This window comes from Gymnoscopelus braueri (assembly GCF_963280865.1).
Source record: "Gymnoscopelus braueri genome assembly, chromosome: 20".
NCBI classification, from domain to species: Eukaryota; Metazoa; Chordata; class Actinopteri; order Myctophiformes; family Myctophidae; genus Gymnoscopelus; species Gymnoscopelus braueri.
The window spans coordinates 2,529,336-2,549,026 of NC_137622.1; the positions used below are offsets into that span (position 1 = coordinate 2,529,336).

General features: G+C 40.6%; 1 protein-coding gene across 2 annotated transcripts in view; it reads right to left on the bottom strand.

Moving 5' to 3' along the window:
* Positions 1-3,419: 3,419 nt before the first annotated feature.
* pdlim7 (PDZ and LIM domain 7) overlaps positions 3,420-19,691 on the bottom strand; it is a 57,126-nt gene continuing 40,854 nt past the window's right edge. For both annotated transcript variants that reach the window (XM_080416921.1, XM_080416922.1), the window contains 6 exons: positions 16,117-16,169; positions 15,318-15,555; positions 12,117-12,297; positions 9,187-9,307; positions 6,256-6,371; positions 3,420-5,645 (listed from right to left, as the gene is read on the bottom strand). In XM_080416921.1, the coding sequence (XP_080273047.1) occupies positions 5,559-5,645; positions 6,256-6,371; positions 9,187-9,307; positions 12,117-12,297; positions 15,318-15,555; positions 16,117-16,169 (796 nt within the window). In that variant the 3' untranslated portion in view covers positions 3,420-5,558. The remainder of the gene's footprint in view (positions 5,646-6,255; positions 6,372-9,186; positions 9,308-12,116; positions 12,298-15,317; positions 15,556-16,116; positions 16,170-19,691) is intronic.

Genomic DNA, 19,691 nt, shown 5'->3' on the forward strand with positions numbered 1-19,691 from the left:
AATCATACGAGGAAGTAAAATGTATAATAAGTGAATCCTCTCCACTCCATGAATTCAAGGCTTGGTACTTGATAGAAAATAAGTATTTTTTGGGTGAACTATTCTTTTAAGTGTCTTGTTCAGGGACACTTTGATACTTTGTTGCGGCTTGGGAGGGAACCTGAGATTTATGGCCTGCCGAGAGAGTAAGATTCTCACTGGGTAGCAGGGGGGGGCACGTGTGTAAGCTGTCAACAGGTGTTGACTGCTTGATTGGCAGACAGCTGTCAATCAGTGACTGTCAATCAGTCTATCAACAGCTGAGAGTTTATGGCTGCCCAGTGAGAATCTTACTCTCTCTGCTCTTTGGATACCTAAATAAAATTATGTAGAGTGTACATGGAAAAACAAGACAGCATAAAAAAATGTGTGATATGTTTTCTTTTATTTTCTATAAGCGATTATTTTACAATGGTCTCAATCATTCAGAAATAATGTTTGTTCATGAGCTGCTCCAGCCCGCTCCATCCACTGCAATGTATTCACCAAACTTCCGGTGCGAGTTTTGCCACCCTGGGGATATCTAGAGAACGGACGGAATTTATGTCCTTTCCTTTCAAAAGCTTCCTTGATCGTACCCAGGACATCTAGGGCCGCTGGTTTACCAGGCAGGCCCACTAACCACTCAGCTATGGCACTCTGATAAATATAATAATGGCAAAAAATTTAAGGAAACAAAAGGCAGACTATACTAAGTCAGAGTCAAGCTTTACAAAATGTACTAAAGTACAGTGAATGTCTGAAAACAACATACTGTACATGTAAACAGACTGCCGATAAAACTGCTGTTCTGTGCAGTTAGGGTGAAAAAACACAACAATACTTATTTGATCAGTCAGTCACACTATCCATTCACCTAAAGCTGTCTCTTTGGACTCAATTGGACAACATTTTGTTGTCAATGACCCCCCAAATTGACATGTATTTGGCAGTGGACCCCCATGTGAAAAGATGTAGTGTCAGGGCCCCCCATGAGAACGATTTATATGTAAAACTTAAAAAGAATATGTATATTTATTCCAAATTTGTCAAGATGTTGGGGATACTTTTACACCATGTCAGGGATAGGAATTGAACCTATATCCTTCTGTTTCTCAGATAAATCTCTTAATCCAGTGAGCCACTGCGTCTCACAGTGGATTGAAGGCCAAACGGTTAATGACAGAAAAGCCAGAGGCTTGTTTCCATTGTGGTTCATAAACATTCAAACATCTAGACAAGCAACAGCACAACAATCCATAGACAAAATATTATGCTGTTAAAAGTTTTTTTTTCTTTTGTTGTATTGGTGTGTGTTGTTCGTCAAAGAGGAATGAAGACCACATCATAGCAAGGTAGCTGATGGCTTAGTGTGTAGACATACTGCCTGCATATCCAGAGATTGTGGGTTCTAACCTCACTCACTCTTTACCCTGAATCTTTCCTTTGAGGAAAGGTTCAGGGTGAGGACTGAGTGAGGTTTGAACCCACAAACCCACGAACCCTCAAAAGCAACACAGAAAGCAGGCGAGTATCAGCCGGTACTAATGGCGCAGCGGTCAGAGTCACAAGGACTAGCAATGCTAGGACTAGTCGAACTAAGTCGTGCAGTAGTAGGTGTTGCAACAGTTTCAACACATGGTTCAAATCCCAGTGCCGGGTACCGAAGATCATCTCATCCATGCGTGCGCGGGGGGCCGTGTCTCCCGTGGTTTCCAGACAATAAAGCGGAGGAGTTATATAAATATATATTTCTTTTGTTAAATATTTATAATAAAACAAAAACACAAACTTAACCATTTCCACTATTCAATATACTACTTCGTTGTCTCTTTTGCTGGACAATATATAGAGGATGAAATGCATAATTTATTAAATATAAAGGTAATATCAAATGCATTGTCAAAAATGAGAGAGGAGACGCTTTATTAGCAAGACAGTCTTTTATTATGATATTATTCCTCATTTTGCTGGGAAACCCCTTCACTGTTACAGAGAACTGCCTTGGAATATCTGATGATGGGGCACTCGGTGCCGCGCTATGAGCTTGTAGATCTGCTATTTTTGAATAGCCTATAAAATAATGGTTAAAGTGGTTACACAGAGGCGTTCCCGGTCTTAATGGGTTAAGCGGCAACGTGCAGTGACATGTGACATGCAGTAGGCCTACTGTCAGTACTCAGTACAGTCAGCCACAAACAAGAGCGCCGCGCGGCGAGTGAATGTAGTCTACTAGTCTTCTACACTCCTCTCAGACTGGGTCAGTCCACTTTCAATTATTTGAGGGGTTATAAGAGCGGCCCCTCCCTCAATGTTAGGTTTCAACATGGGCTCGATCAGGGCCGGATACAGGAATTTTTAATTGGGGGGGCAATAGGAAATACTGAGGGGGCGTGGACTCAGCTGCCGCGCGAAAACTTTTTTTCATTTTTTTCCGCCTACTTTGCTTCTTTTGGGCTTGTTTTCCTAGGCTTCTTTCTCTCGCAATATCTGGCAACACTGTCCATGGCAAATCAGGGTGGAGAATTATTTGAATTGTGCAATGATGCATGATGGAATATGATTACTTTGATTATGGTAAGCTCACATTTCAGATCACACACACCATAAATGTAACTTTCACAAGCCCCCCCAAAAAATATATAAAAAAAAAAAATCTTAAAAAAAAAAAAAAAAAAACTCTGGGGGTGGGGGGGCAGTCAGGGCATTTGCCTATGCCTAGATCCGGCCCTGGGCTCGATATTTCTGCCTAACCATTTCAACATGACTCATGAATACCCGCCTCTTCTCCAGGAGTGCCAGAAATATACAAAGCTGAAAAGAAATGTCATGATTGGAGATGTAGTGCTGATGGTCGACAGTCAAGCCCCACAAAGCAACCTGGATAATGGGGAGATTTATCCAAACCATAACAGACTCCAGTGGAATGGTGCACAGAGTGAAGCTGCAAACCAAAACCAGCGCTCTGGAGAGACCTGTACATAAGCTGTGCTTGCTGCAAGAAACCGTGTGAACACAGGAGGACCACATGAGAAGACAAAGACTGATAAATCCACACGTCTTATCTGTCTGTCCATCTACAGGATCTATCTGTAGCCTGATCTATCCATTTAACCCAATAAGACCTGAGGCCGAATCTAAAAATGTTTTCTAAATCCTAACATTTTTCTAAAAATAAAAAATATATTTTTTTCACGATTTAAAAAAAAATAGCAGATCTACAACCTCATAGCGCGGCACCGCGCTATGAGCTTGTATATCTGCTATTTTTGAATAGCCAAAGAAATCTTAAGTGACACAGATGCGTTCCAGGTCTTAATGGGCTAATATACATACGGGAAGACAAGTGGCTAGAAACAAATAGCACCAATTCTTTATATCAACATCAAATGAACACACTGTGTAAATTCAGCAGGTTTTTAATGTTGCAAAGCTTGTGACATATGTAAAGCTTTTTTTTTAAAGGCACTTGATATACTATACTTTTAAATATAAAAAGAAACATACAAATCTGTATCATAATCCTCTATCACAAGCAGGTTGCTTATGATAACATGGAGAAAGCCAAAAATATCAGTCATTAAAGAAATCTGACAGATGGGTTGACATCCAAAAAGCATCTTCTCCCCCTTAGTGTTCAGCTCCAACATAATAGTGATGTTACACCGTCATCTAGTTTTAAACAACCATGATCCATGGCAAAAAAAACGCACAGGCACACCTTAAAACCAATACATAAATGTACTTGCATAGATCACCTTTCACAATTCCCTTTCACAATTCCATGGTAAACAAATCGTTTTTTTTTTTACAGAATTATCGTGAACATTTTTAATAACACAAATGTCATGGGGGAGGGGGTCGCTGGCACAACATCTTTTCAAATAAGATTCTGTGGTTTAAATACAAATCAATTTGGGCAGTCCTTGACACAAAAACGTTTGAGAACCACTGTTCCGATTTCTATCATCAACATGCATGGTGGATCTTTAAAACCCATTTAAACCGGGAAAGCATCTGTCATTTTAGATTTTAGCGTTGGCTATTCAAAAATAGCAGATATACAAGCTCACAGTGCGTCACTGGGAGCTTGTACATCTGCTTGTACATCTGAACATTTTTAGAAAAATCTTGAAAGTGTTGAAAGGCATTTGTAGAATCGGCCTCCGGTCTTAATGGGTTGTTAATGGGTTAAACTCAACCGTCACTCACACATTGACTGATGTTTGCAGGACAGCCTTTCTACTCGACTAGTTTCTTATTACCAACAGCAGAAACGAGTAAAAAGCACATCAGGGCGGTGGATCGTTACAGTAATAATTCTTAACAATTACCAGACTAAATGACTTGCTGAAGTTAAAGGGTAATTACTGCAAAGTGAACGAGAATAAGGAGCAGACGTTGACATTTTGACCGTACAAACAAATAAGACCCAAAAACCCAGCAGAGCTTAAGTGACATTTTCAACGCTCAATAGCGTCGCAATAAACACACAGTTAAGAGGAAATTACTTAAACAACCCAACAAGCCACAACAGGAAATAAATTACATTTCGATGTTGTCGGGCAGAAACCTCTCATCTCTAGGTTTGAACTTTTTGCGTTTTTTCGTAAATTAATGCCCTACTTGATCATTCTACAACGTCACACAAAAGTGGCAGATCGGCAAGCTCGAGACTTTTCAGAATTCAAATTCAAAAGCGCCAAAAGTATAGCAGATCTACCAAACCTTGTGACATATGAGGTTTCCACCCGACAGAGACGATTTCTTTAAGTGATGACTTTGAAATGACTCGTCGACCATGGCTTCCATTTCAAAACACTGTGGTTGGCGGTAATCGGTGGTGGGATAGTAAATACTAAGTACATTTTCCTTTTAATATCAATGCATTGCTGTATTGAAATTTAGAACATTTAAAAAGAAAGTAAAAATAAACCAAATCAGACATTTTCTAAAATATAGTGAAACACCGTGAAAATAGTAGTTCTACAAGCTGACAACACGTTGCACCGTACAGTACTCGTGACACGCTGTGAGCTTGTAGATCTGCTATTTTGTACGATATTTAAAAAGTAAGGCATCAGTGGTTAATTCATCATATAGTTTAGCAAATTTGGGTCCTAAGAGTCTCTTCCTAGCAATGTAGTGGAGTCAAAAGTACAATATTTGCATTTTGAAATGTAGCTTGTAGAAAGTCACGAGTTAAAAAAAGAAAGAAAAAAAAACCTCCAGAAATGTACTCAAGTACAGTACTCGAGTAAATGTACTTAATGGTTGGTGACAACACGGTCCGTGTCCTAACAGCAGGTTTGGACTGGCAACAAGTCTTGCATGTGAACACACCACAGCCCAGGCAACGGAACGGTAGGAAGCCAGGATGCAGTTGTGTGAAAGGAATAAGATGTGTATGGTTTTGGAGAGGAGAGGAGAGGAGAGGAGAGGAGAGATTGACACTGGCATGCCAGAGGAGAGTAAAGAGTTGGAATAAAAAAGGGGTTCCTCTCTTCTATAGGTGATCTCTTGGTCTCTCTCCCTCTCCCTCAGACGGGAGCGAAGGCGTGGCCTTTACACAGGGGCTTATCCTTCTTGGAATAGAACGTCTTTCCCTCCAGGTTGATCTGGCAGAGCTGCGGGGATGAAAGAGAAGAGAAGGCACAGAGGAGAGAGAGGTTACGCTCGCTCAGATCTCACGGGCACAAGGTGTGGAAGGTTACGGGCGAACAGCTGCTGCACATTATTTATTATTCCGACTTTATTTACTTTACTTCCCACTACCGTCCTCCATGGACGGAAGAAAAAAAGAAAAGAAAAAACTAAACAGAGAGAAAGGAGAGCCTGCGGGTGACAGCTTGACAGGAGCAGACAAACTAGAGTGACAGAGAGGGAGAGAGAGAGAAAGGAGCAACAGAGATAAAGAAGACAGGACGGGAGAGAGAAAGAAAGAGAACAAGAGGAGAGACAGAGGAGCGAGTGAGAGAGAAAAAAGCCTTATTTATACCTCGCCGTACAGCGCCGAAAATAGCAGACCTACAAGCTCACGACGCGCCACGCTGTGCGCCACCATCGTATGACAGAGCATAAATTAAGCGCAATTGGCGAGAGAGAGAGAGAGAGAGCGAGAGCGGAGCTCTCTTCCAGGGTGAGAGGCAGGTCTTTGTGACGGTGACACTGTAGTAGTGGGACAGGGACAGAGAGACAGCCCCCCCACGGGGAGAGGTATGAATCAGAATGACTTACAGCACAGACGAAGCACGTGTCATGCCAGCTGTAGCCTAAGGCCTCCAAGAAGCGGTCCCCAGCATCAATCTTAAAGTCACAGCCGTGGCACTTGGTACCAAACATCTTTTCATAGTCTGGAGGGGGAGAGAGAGAGAAAGAGAGAGAGAGAGAGATCAAAGCACTGTACTTACAGAAAGTACAATTTTTAGATACTTTTACTTTACTTAATTATTTCCATAAATATCCAGTCAAATACAGATTATTTTCGTTTTACTACAGTACAATTATCTGACAGCTTTAATAGTTACTAGTTACTTTATTTGCAGATTTAGATTATAAATACAAAACATACATTAACCACTTCAGATCTATTTTATACCGTGTCTATTCAAAAACAGCCGATCTACAAGCTTGTAAATCTGCTACTTTTGAAAATGTTTGACACATTTTGACTTTCACTTTCACAATTATTGACACCAAAACGCTTGTACTTTTACTCAAGTAAATATTTTGAATACAGGCATTTTATTTGTAATTTTTTGATTGTGGTATTCTTTTTTTTTTAAGTTTAAAAAAAGAAAAAAGTAAGTAGAGACATACAGTCATACAGTAGAAAAGGACCGGTGTGTGTGTGTGTGTGTGTGCGTGCGCACGTGCGTGTGTGCGCGTGTGTGTGTGTGTGTGTGTGTGTGAGGGGGTAATGAAGACGCAGGAAGAAAAAGGAGGCTCACATAAGCTCCAGAAAAACGTCGGTGTGTCGGTGCAACAAACTCTCATCAATGGTGAAGAGAAAAGGGAATTACTTCAGCACTGCTCCCCGAGCGGAGAGGAGGACGGATTAGGATAAGGGGAAATTGCTCTAGATACTTAACTGGATTGTGCCAGTTTTTTTCATTACACAGACTTGTGTTGGGGGTGGGGAGGGTGGGTCAAGCGCTATAACGCTGATACTCGAGAGCGGAGAGGGAGAGAGAGATGCTGAGACAGCACAATGTTTATCAACACTCCAGGCTTTATATTCGCAGAGGAGAGGAGAGGAGAGTGCTCAGGTTTCCTGGCTTAGCCTCTGATAAAAGCAGCAATCCACTTGTGAGCCGCGGCGGTGAGGGAGAGGCACGCCACGCTGTTAAATCGTTTACAGCCCACAGGGGGCGTATACCGTCAGCTGGGGCAAAAAAATAATACAGCATTAATTCTCAACTTTTTTTCATTTCAAGGACTGACTCCTAGTTTGATATGCATTAAGCCACGGACGCTCATTCGGTACCATGTTTTTAATCTCTAGCACCCTAATCTGCACTGTAAAATCCTTAGTAACTCTGAGAGTGTACTGCCATCACATTTCAAACTGGCATCCCTATTTTACCAAAAAATTACAACACTCTAGCAATTACAGAACCGTAAGGGTCCATTTGGACCCCTGGTGGTCCCCAGACCCCACGTTTTGGAACCAGTGGAACACAGGAGACGTAAACATCCTAAGGTCTCGATGGACTGTGGGGAAATAGTTTGATTAAAAACTATCATCCGTCAGCGTGGATAACATTACTGCAACAGATGAGTGCAAATGAAAGTGGAACAAGGCATCGTGCAGCCGACTGGCATGCTCACCAGCAGTGGTGGAAAAAGTACTCAAATTCTTTACTTAAGTAAAAGTACCAATACTGCAATATAGAAATACTCTGTTACAAGTTAAAGTCCAGAATTCTAAATTTACTTGAGCAAAAGTACAAAAGTATTGCCATCAAAATGTACTTAAGTACCAAAAGTAAAAGTACTAAAATATTTGAAAATAGCAGATCTACAAGCTCACAACGCGTCACGAGCTTGTAGATCGGATATTTTCAAATAGCCTAGGTATAAAATAGGGCTAAAGTGGTTAATGTAAGTTTCATGATATCATAATTTATATCTGAAAAGTAACTAGTAACTAAAGTTTTCAAATAATTGTAGTAGAGTAAAACAAAGTACAATATTGGCCTCTGAGATGTAGTGGAGTAGAAGTAAAAGTATTGGAAATTGGAAATACTCAAGTAAAGTACAAATATTTCAAAATGTTACTAAGTACAGTACTTGAGTAAATGTACTTAGTTACTTTCCACCACTGCTCACCAGACAAGCAACCCAGAACCTTCCATAACCTGAAACTTTCCAGAACCCATGACGTTTTTTTTGTCTTGTTTCCATTATAACCAGATCCACCCCTGAAGGGGGAGGTACGTTATTAACCCATTAAGACCTGGAACGCATTTGTGTAATTTTTTTATACACTTTGGCTATTCAAAAATTCATATGAGCTTATAGATCTGCTATTTTTTTTTTATTCGCGAAAACTTGTGCAAATCTTTTTATATATGTATTTTTAAAGCGAACATTTGTAACTCAAATCTTTGCCCTGGAACAAAATATTTTGAGATGGGGGTCCGTGGCCAAATACATATAATTTGGGGGGTCCCTAACATTTTTGAGTTTGAGAACCACTGACAGCAAAATAGGTTTAAAAAAAATATATATATTTAGAAGACATTTTGTAGAATCGGTCTCAGTTTAAAAAAAATAAAACTCGTAAGAAAAGGCAAAATAGCCAATGAACAGGAGCAGGGCCCAAATTAACCTTATCTGAAACCGAGCCGTGGACCCCCCCCCACCCCATCTCAAAATATGTCGTTCCAGCTACCCCCAGAGATTTGAGTAAAACATTTTCGCTTAAAAATATAATATACATTCAAAGATTAAATCTTTTGAAGTATCGTGAACATTTGTGAAAATTTTGCCCAAATTTACACAATATTTAAAAAAAATAGCAGATCTACAAGCTCATGAGCTATATGAGCTTGTATATTGCTATTTTTGAATAGCAATAGTGTGTGTGTGTGTGTGTGTGTGTGTGTGTGTGTGTGTGTGTGTGTGTGTCATCTTCCTTGATGAAACGTAGAGTGCCTCGCTCACCTCTCTCGCAGTAGGGCTCGCCCTCCTCCATGTAAAAAGCTTCGTTCCTGATGGCAGTCTTACAGGCAGAACACTTGAAACACTGAACATGGTAGGTCATCTTGAGGGCGTGCATGATCTCCTGCAAGGGGGAGGAAAGGGTGTAAATTGCTTAATTTACAGGAACAGAGACCCTGCATGCAGCCACAGGGGTCTTAATCAAACTTATGCTCGCCTTACGTCTGGTGAGATTTGAAGTAATTTTAAGTCTTGCACAAATTTACAAAGTCAGAGTAAAATCACGGTCTTAACTCAGTGGGTACGCGCCCTTGACACAACACTTGTTCAGTCACAAACTCAGTCAGAGGCAGAGGCGTCTCGTCTGAACTGATTATTTATCTGAAGTCTTTAGTCCCGGTTCAAAGGTTTGTGATGATCGATGCTGTCAACAGCCAGTATGCGTCATGAAAAAAATGTATCCATCTGGATCTAGTTCCAAACGATGGTCACGGAAAGTCAACTCAACAGCGAGACAGACTTCTACCAACAAATCACTCAAAGAAGGCAAACACTACGCAGCCCTCACACCTACGTTTCACCTCCGATCCGACCAATATGTCGGAGTCATAGTGTCGGGCTCTTTGTCAGAGTACCCATTGTACCCGTCTGTCTGTGTCTTTTTTATGCCCATATATGGAGGTGTCTGAAACGTCCGTTGTGTTTGATCTGCTGCCGGGGCGTATGATTCAAATAATACTGACTCGGACTTATGACGTCAGAGGTCCGCCCGCCCGCCCATCCATCCAGCCAATTTTAACCCTTTAAGACCGGGAATGGATCTGTGTCATTTTAGATTTCTTTGGGCTATTTTTGAAAAATCTTAAATTGTGCAAATCTTCCAATATATCTATATTTTTTAAAGTGAACATTTGTAACTCAAATCTTTGCTTCTGGAACAACATAGTTTGAGATGGGGTCCGTGGCCAAATACATATAATTTTGGGGGTCCTTGACATGAAAAAGAAAAAAAAACTGTAGGATTTAGAAGACATTTGTAGAATCCCCATTATTACATAAAATATTATGTAATAAAATATATATATATATTCAAAGATTTGCACACATTTTCAAAAATAGCAGATATACAAGCTCATAGCTTGTAGATCTGCTATTTTTGAATAGCCAAAGGAATCTTAAAGTCACACAGACTGATTGAATGGGTTAATATAAAGGATGGTGTTTATTGTGTAAGAGGGATAAGATTAGAAATAAATATCTCTTCTTCAGAAAATATTTGGTGCCAGGACCCCCATACAAAATTTGTGTGAAAGTATTCAATTTGTTTCACATTCTTTCAATATTCTTTGAAAATAGCCAATGTATATAGGATTAAATAGGGTAAACTGATTGTGATGCTAGATTAACTAATTTAGCTGGGGACCCCCTGGAACCCCCTCAAGGACCCCTGAGGGTCCACTATGAGAACCACTGTCCTTTAAGAATCCTTTCGGATAATGTGTGAAGCGGCGTGTGAAGCGGCGTTACTAACGTCAGGCACCCGTAGGACTAAAAGCCCACATGACTTATGGAAGATTGTTGTTAAATGTGAGAGCTTGTCAAGACTTTAGTTGTTCAATTATCCTCTGGTGAACGGGAGGCATAAGTCTGAGACAGGCTGTGACTTACGAGTGAGCGTCGCTTACAACCCATTTCATATCCCTTGTTCTGTATTCGTTTTGTTTTATGGAGCAATACTGGGATAACAGCAAAGCAAACATGGACAGAGAACTGTCTTCCAACAATCTTCTCAGCAGGCCAAGAGGTGAATCTGGATCTAAATCCAGTGACGGAAGGTAACTAAGTACATTTACTCAAGTGCTGTACTTAAGCACAATGTTGAGGTGCTTTTACTTTATTTTAGTATTTATTATACCATACAATACTTTTACTCCACTACATCTCAGAGGCAAATATTGTACTTTTTACTCCACTACAGTTATTTGAAAAGTTTAGGGATAAGTTACTTTGTAGATTTAGATAATTTATTACAAAACGTGCATTAACCAATTAAAGCCTATTTTATGCTTCTGCTATTCAAAACGTAGCCGATCTACAAGCACACAACACGCTGCAATGTTTTGAACGATTTTGACACATTTAGAAAACTTTTACTTTTGATAGTTTTAAGTGTATTTTGCAATACTTTACTTTTCAAAGTTTTGAATACAAGACTTTTACGTTTAACACATTGACTGCCAATCACGTAGATCTACGCGAACCTATTTAAAGCCGCCACGTGCCAATCGCGTAGATCTACGCGAAGTGGTGTTTTTTGTTTAAAAAAAAAAAACGTTTCGAAATTTTGTATCCATTTCCGGTTCCGGTAGCACCACCGGAAACAGAATTATTCGGGATCCGGTTTTGCCGATCGCGTCGGCCTCCGTTCTAATGACGAAACTGAAACGCCATTTTCTCGTTCTAGTTTTTCTCCTCGCTGATCACTGTTTAACATAAACCGTTCTAACTACAACATGGCGATTCCGTTTGACACGTGGTTTTCACTGGTCGAAGCAGTCACATCTCCGCGATGTTTACAAACAGTTTAGAGCTCAATCTTAAGGATTTTAACGAGGTCTATGGCGATGTGAAAAAAACAAAAAAACAAGAATAAAACGTTGGCACTGGTGAGTACATTATGAGATTAACCTCTGGCATGGAATGTGTTAACAGAGGCATTTCTTCTACATTTTGGTACTGCTACAAATCAGAGTACTTCTTCCAGCCACTGTCTGAATCTGGCTTCATTTCTTCCCTCGTTTTTTTACTTTTTATTTGTATTTAACCTTTATTTAACCAGGCAAGCATGATTAAGAACACATTCTTATTTACAACTACTGCCTCGATGTTGGTATGTAGAGTAAAAACAGTCCTGTGCGTGCGTACGTACGTACCCCAGTGATCTTCTTTTTGCACTTGGCACAGTTGGGCGCGTAGCGGTTATCGTAACACTTAGTGCAGAACACGGAGCCTCTCTCCTCGAAGAAGCCCCCTTCCTCCAGGACCACCTTGCACTGGGAGCATGTGAATTCCTCTGGGTGCCAAGAACGCCCCAGCGCTACCAGGTACCGGCCCCTGGAACACACACACACAGACACTTGTATTACTATACTTCAGTATTACATTGCAACAAATGGAATACAGTTAAACTTGGCGTTAATGGCTCCGCTCTTAAGATGTTCCCTACATTTAGCTAAGCAGCATGCTAAGCAAAATCTGGGAACGCTATGCGAAACCCCCACAGGTATACAAGAGCGGGCCCATAGCGAGACTCAAACTTGAATTCAGTTTAACATTAAAGCCATGCAAACATTGAATTTCAATTTACTTTAGAGCCATGCACACATGAATTTCAGTTCAACATTCAGTTTAAACGTTTGAGTAATGAAAGACTGAGTCTGAACTATAAGGTATCCACCTTATAAGGCTTATAACCACCTCCCTTCTTCCTTTCCCGAATTATCCTCATCTTTTCTTCTATTTTAAAAGAACGAAGGAGTCTGTGCTGAAGAACTGGTGATTTAACTCATTGAGTGCCATTCACGTGTTTCATGTGTTTTACCGCTATGGTGCAACGTGCCAATCATGTGTTTCACGTGTTTTTGAAAAAAATAGTAATAAAAAAAAACAAGAACCCAAGATATCATTATCTGAAGATTTGCAGCTCCATCCACTCCTTGTTTAACTTATAACTGAAAAGGGTTGTATCTCGCTTCCAAAGCAGTTTTTTTTTACTTTGAAAAAAAAAAAAGATCGCACTGGCCAGAAATAATTTGGGCACTCAATGAGTTAATAACAAAAATAGATCCAATAAATCCACGTGATGAGCCAGGGTTCTAAGTCCTATAACACCCGTGGTGACAACGAATATCACTTGAACCGTTTTAGAGCGATCGCTTTCAATCTACACCAGAACAGAGGGTAAACAAGAGAACAATCCCATAACTCCTTCCCGGCTCGCTCAGCCTGCCAACAACTTAAAGGACCATACCACCTATGTATACAATACAGCACAAGCCCCCAGAACTGCGGTATAACAGTTTAGTTGTCGTTGCCTGGTGGTCAAATCTGGGATTGCCGGACTTCCGCATTTAAAAAAACGCTACTGCGTGTGCGTCTACCGTTTGAAACCCTAGTGCGCCTGCTCGGTGCTCAGGTCTTCCGCATTTGAGCACCAAAATTTGGTGCCGAAATCAAGAAAAATGCGGAAGTAGGCTGTTCTTTTGGGTGCTTCATGCACTGGTGAGCAACTTATTTTTTTTTTACCCACTTATTCATTGAAATGAATAGGTGGGGCGGGTCCGTCCGCCCTCTAGCAATTGAAAAGCAGAGATCCAGTGTAGGAGGGGGCCGTATTTAAACAGACCGCCTTGTTGAGGGAATGAGGTGTGATTGGTGTGTAGAAAAGCGTGGCTGATTGAAAGCAATCAATTTGCTGATTACAGCCGAGGTGTGTGTGACTCCTGTGCCCTGCATGAACTAACGCAATGCTTCATTTGTGAGGACATCAACATTTTAGGATGGCCGTTTAATGAATGCCATTTCTAACATTGCTTTATGTCATTTTTAACCCAACCCAGAGCCGAATATAGCCGGCCCCTGCCTGGCAAAACACACACAAGCATGCACTGCTTTGGCTGTCAAACGAATATTCGATATTCGAATATTATCGAATTATATTTATTTTTTTATGTTTATTTGACAGGGACAATACAAAAAACAATTTATGAAGTTATAAAAACAAACAAAATATATGTTTTATTGGATCTGAGCCCTCGATACATTGTTTTTTGTACCGTTTGTCAAAAAATATTATTTTTTTTGGGAAAAAAATATAATAATTTTTTTATAATAATAATATTCGAATATATTCGAATATCTGCAAATTTTTAACACATCGCGTGCCAATCGCGTAGTTCTACGCGAACCTAAATAATTGCACAGCGTGCGAGTCGGGTAGTTCTACGCGAAGTGGTCTTTTTTTTCCCTCGCAGTGACACATTTCATTGTAGGCCTCCCTCGCAGTGACACATTTCATTGTAGCACACCCGGATATGGAAATATCCGTATCCGTAGATTTTCGTTCCCATCCTCCGCCGCTCTAAATCTTCCCCTAATCCGCCATTATCTCAGAGTTTTTTTTCTCCTCGCTGATCGCTGTTTAACAGAAACCGCGACTACTGCAAAATGGAATGTCGCCGATTGAAACGGTCTTCTCTGGGCCACTCACACAGCTACCCTGTGTGTCTACAAACAGTTTAGCGCGCGATCTTAAGGTATTTAGCGAGGTCTGTGGCGACAGTACCGCATCGCCACCTGAATACAGGAAAATAGTCCTGACTCCTGACAATCTAGTTCTCAAATTCTACAGGAAGATTGTCCTGACAATCTAGTTCTCAAATTCTACAATACTTGTAGGGATATTTTTGCCCTCAAAAGTGTAGTAACACACACACACACACACACACACACACACACACACACACTAAAAAAGCATGACTGAGTTCTGAAACAGGGTTTTCCACTCCAGAGAAACAAGAGCAGTTGTAATGGAAATGTCACATCCAACCAAGACACACATGAGTAAACAATACGCAGCCAAAGTGCAAAGTAAACAAAACAAATAAACAAATAAAAATGGAGACATTCCTTGGAGACATCCTCCGTGTTATTAACAACTTTGCAACCATAACATACAATCCTTATTTCAAAAATAGCACAACCAAAAAAAAAAAAAGAGATCTACAAAGCTCACAGCAAAACGATTCTCTGCTAATGTTAGATTTAAAAAAAATCACCTATAAAGAGTAAGACACTGTAAAGACACCAGGCTTAAAGTGGTTATTACTACCGTGAATTGTTTTATTATAAGAGTGGTTCTCAAACTTCATATCAAGGACCCCCATATCAATATGCATTTGGATGTGGAGCCCATCTGAAATTGTTTTGCGCCAGGGACCCCCATACAAGATTTGAAGATATTTGTAGATCGGTAAATAAGAGTTAAAGCGGTTATGCTGGTTATTTTTATGCTTTATTGTCTAATTTCTCTGTGGATTAACCGCGTCTCCCCCTTTCCCCACTGAGTCTCCTACCTGATGATTTTGTTGCAGGCGCCACACAGCGGGGTCCTTCCGCTGTCTTCGGGCGCCTGCTGCGCTGCCTGCATGATGGAGCTGCGGTTCTGCATGGGAGTGGGCTGGACGGGCTGCTGGTGCTGGGTCAGCACCGTGCTGGTCTTGTCGGGCGCGTAGCGGTCTGCAAAGCCTGGGTCCGTCACCCACGGTGGTCTGCAGGCCGGCCCTGACGTACCGGTGGCCGGGGTCTTGGAACCTGAGACAAGCATGTGTACACAATGGATTTCGTTACGGTCGGGCAGAAACCTCTCATCTCCATATTATAACTTTTTTGTGTTTTTGAGCTCTAGATCTGCTACTGTTGCTATATTTGACTCCTGAAAAGTAGCAGTTTTGGTCATATGAGGTTTCCACGATTTGCCAAAACGGTTCTCATTTCATTATCGACAGATGGTTTTGCTACTCAAGTTATTTTCTACAACAGCAGCAGAAGAAGTACTCACTTTTTTTTTTTTTACTTCAGTAAAAGTAGCAATAAAAAAGTAGCAAAAGTAGCAATACCACAATGTAGAAAAAGTTAAACTCCTGTTTTCGAAAACCCCTGTATTTGAAATTACTTGGTGGTAATGTATGTTTTGTACCAATAATCTAAATCTCAAAGTAACTACTAAGTAAAGTTGTCAAAAGTAGTGGAGTAAAAATAACAATATTTTCCTCTGAGAGGTAGTGGAGTAGAAGTATCGAAAACTGAAATAGTAGAGAAGTTCTTGGGTAAATGTACTTTAGTAGTTACTTTCCACCACTGGCAGAAACCTACCATCAGGTTTATCTGCTGCCTGCACTTTGCCAGGTGAAGGAGTTGGCTCAACACTGTGGACAGAAAAACACACACACACACACCATTGTAACCATTGTGACCGAGAACACATTTTTGTCATTAAAATGTTACATGAACTTACCTCAATAATTGGTTCGATCATCTTTGTGCAGTTCAGAATTTATTCATCACTGAATATTGTTCATAAATCAATCTTTTCTCAATCTTTTGATGCTATGCTAACTTATTTAGCTGGGGGCCCAGACGTGTGTCTCTTTTAAGTTTTTATGACAACAAAAAAATAAATGTCAAATACAATTATTACATTAACTGCATTAAAATCATTTTAATTAAAGTAATTATAATTAGGTTTTTCCTAATTAACGCAATTTGACCCAGCAGCGTGTTTTCATGACTTTGTGTGACATTTAATACAAAAATATCAATCAGGAATTCCAACTATCAACACACAGCATAGCTATGCTATAAGGTGCTGAAGAAGGCCAGGCCTGAAAGGCGTCAGAGTTAATTATTTTAATCATGTTCCATGTATAGAACTCGCCAGTGAAATAAGGTATTTTTATCTTTTTCTTTCCACTTGAATTGGAGTGCGGTGGTTTCTCTCATGCCTTCAAGCACAGTGGGAATTGTGTGCTTGTGCGAGTGTGTGCCTCTACAACAAAGCGCTACAGAAAAGCAGTATTTCTCTAATGAAAGAAACCTTCACAATTCCATGTGAGTGTTTGACATCCAGTGGTGGAAGAAGTGCTCAGGTTTTTTTATAGCAATACCACAATGCAGAAATACTCTGTAGGCTTTTTACTCGTAACATTCAAAGTTGTACTTGAATACAAAAGTATTGGCACACACAAATGCGTTGCATGCCATTTTCGAATAGACAAAGTATAAAATAGGGATTAATTGGTTGATGTTTTATAATAAATTATGTAAATCTGCAAAGTAGCCAACTAGTAACTTAAAGTTTTTCAAATAACAGCACTGGAGTGAAAAGTACAATATTTGCCTCTGAGATTTGCCTAGTGGAGTAGAAGTATTGTACTCAAAATTTAGTACAGTTTTTGAGTAAAAGCACTTAGTTACTTTTCACCGATACAGAGGATATTCTTCAGCCTGGAGAAAGGGCAGGACACGGCACGTTACACGTCAACTCCATCACACCAGGGTCGCTTGCCAAAAAATAATCCCATCTATTCAAGATCATTTCTTTTTTTGGCGAGCGACACCCCGGCGTAGGAAATTAGGCTTTCTACTGTGAGGTGTTGACACCACAGAAAAGTTTGGTTCTTGCAGACCGTATTGGTGCAAAACTTTTGATTAATCTAGCAGTTGTTGCTGCCGCCGTGCGTCAAACTTCTCTGAAAGTGTGTTACCCACAGCGAGCATCACTTTAAGCTTGTCGCGCTCTTCCGTTGACACATGAAAACAACCTCCATTGTGAGCCGAGGAGGCAGAGAAAGAGAGAGAGAGAGGGAGGGAGAGAGAAGCTCCCGAGAACTCTTATCACGGTGAAGAAAATAATGCTGTTGCCTTAGGGCCTGCCGGTGTTTACATCATCTAAAGTGCCATCCACAATAGACTAATGAAGGGCTGATGAAATCCTTCCTCGTTTGGAGGAGAAAAACAAGAAAACGAGACGTGACACACATTACACGATCGTGCGAGTCGCTCGCCGCCTCTTACCGTACCTCACCGTTATCAAGGCTCATCTCTAGTGTTTCTAAGTGATTCTCAACCTTTTTAATTTCAAAGGACCGTGCTCAGTTTGATATGCATTAAGGCCACGCAATTAGATTTTTATCTCTGGGACACCAATCTACACTGTAAAATCCTTATCAGTGTTAATTTAACTCAGAGAGTGTTACAGATCCGTAAGGGTCCATTCGGTTACAGCTTATGGCATTATGTACACAGCCGCATATAATGCTAATATCTCAAAAGAACATGTACACACCTGCATATAATGCTAATATCTCAAAAGAACATGTACACACCTGCCTATGACGCTAATGTCTCAAAAGAACATGTACACACCTGCCTATGACGCTAATGTCTCAAATGAACATGTACACACCTGCAAATAATGCTAATATCTCAAAAGAACATGTACACACCTGCCTATGATGCTAATGTCTCAAAAGAACATGTACACACCTGCATATGATGCTAATGTCTCAAAAGAACTTGTACACACCTGCATATGATGCTAAATGTTCTGAATATCATGTATATACTGTACCTGCGCAATATGTACTGTACATATATATCTTTATTTGTTCTATTTAACCTGTTTTCTATCTCTTTTCCTTTGCTCTCACTCTGTCTCACCAGAATACTACAAAACGGTGAAGCGCACACTGAGGAAAATTAATAATTTCACCCTCTGCTTTACACCTGTAAAACTGTGATGAGACAAATAAAACTGATCCTGATTTGCACACACACTGAAGAGTTACAGGCCAGTAAGGGTCCTTTTCGTCCATAATAACTATCATTTAGGCTGGGGGGGGCTGGAACTCACTCAAGGACCCCTGCGGATCCGCGGACCCAACGTTTAGAACCACAGGTCTGTAGCATAATCATTAATAATTATCAACAGCAAAGGCCCGGGGACGTAGTCGCAGGTGCAGGGAAAAGGTTGCATACTTGGGAGCGGTCCAGCAGGCGCTCTGTGAAACCAGGCCTGCAGTGGACCATCCATTACTGGCATTCCAGCAATAGCTGCTGAGGCCAGGTGGAATGCACTTCCTCTGCCCAGAGCTTCCCTACATGTTATGATTCTAACTATATCCATGCTGTCGGACGGAAACCTTGTATGTCCATATTTCAACTATTTACAGGGTTTTTTTTGTGTGTAAATTCTTGCCCTGCAAGAGTGTCGCACAAAAGTAGTGAAAATAGACGATCTACAGCGGCTATTTTCACTACTTTACAAACATTTTGAAAGTCAAAGTGAAAACAGTAAGGTGTGTCTGTGGGTTTTTATAAAAATGGAACGGATGAAAAGTATGAACAAGAGCTTGTGACTAAATAATATCTGCCTTGGATACATTGGAACGCAGGTTCCTTTTCCCCCTCTTTTTTTCCCCCTGAAAAAGTAATAGTTTTTGGATTTACAAGGTTTCCACACGATATCAACTGATATCTGGATGTTCCCGTGTACAGCCCTGCATGAGGGATAGCCTGACCTGTACTTGTCTTACTTTTTAAAACTAGTGGGACACTATTTTAATGACGTCACGCGCGTGCATGCATTTTACTTTAAAAATGTAATTCATTTTACTTAGGTTTACGAGTGCATAAATAGTAGGAAACATTTTTGTATCGGAAATGACTAGCTTTTACCTGGCAGGCGTCACCCCTGTAATTTAGTTCATGAATCCATCAGCCACTGTTATCCAAACGTTCTCTTTGGACTGCTTCAGAACATCTGACAGTACGCCTACAACACCTACAGTACTTGGCAGCAGGTCACACAATGGACCATTTATCAATGGTCCATTGTGTGACCTGCATCCAGCCAGGGTCATTCCTTTGTTAATTCAAGCTGTTGACAC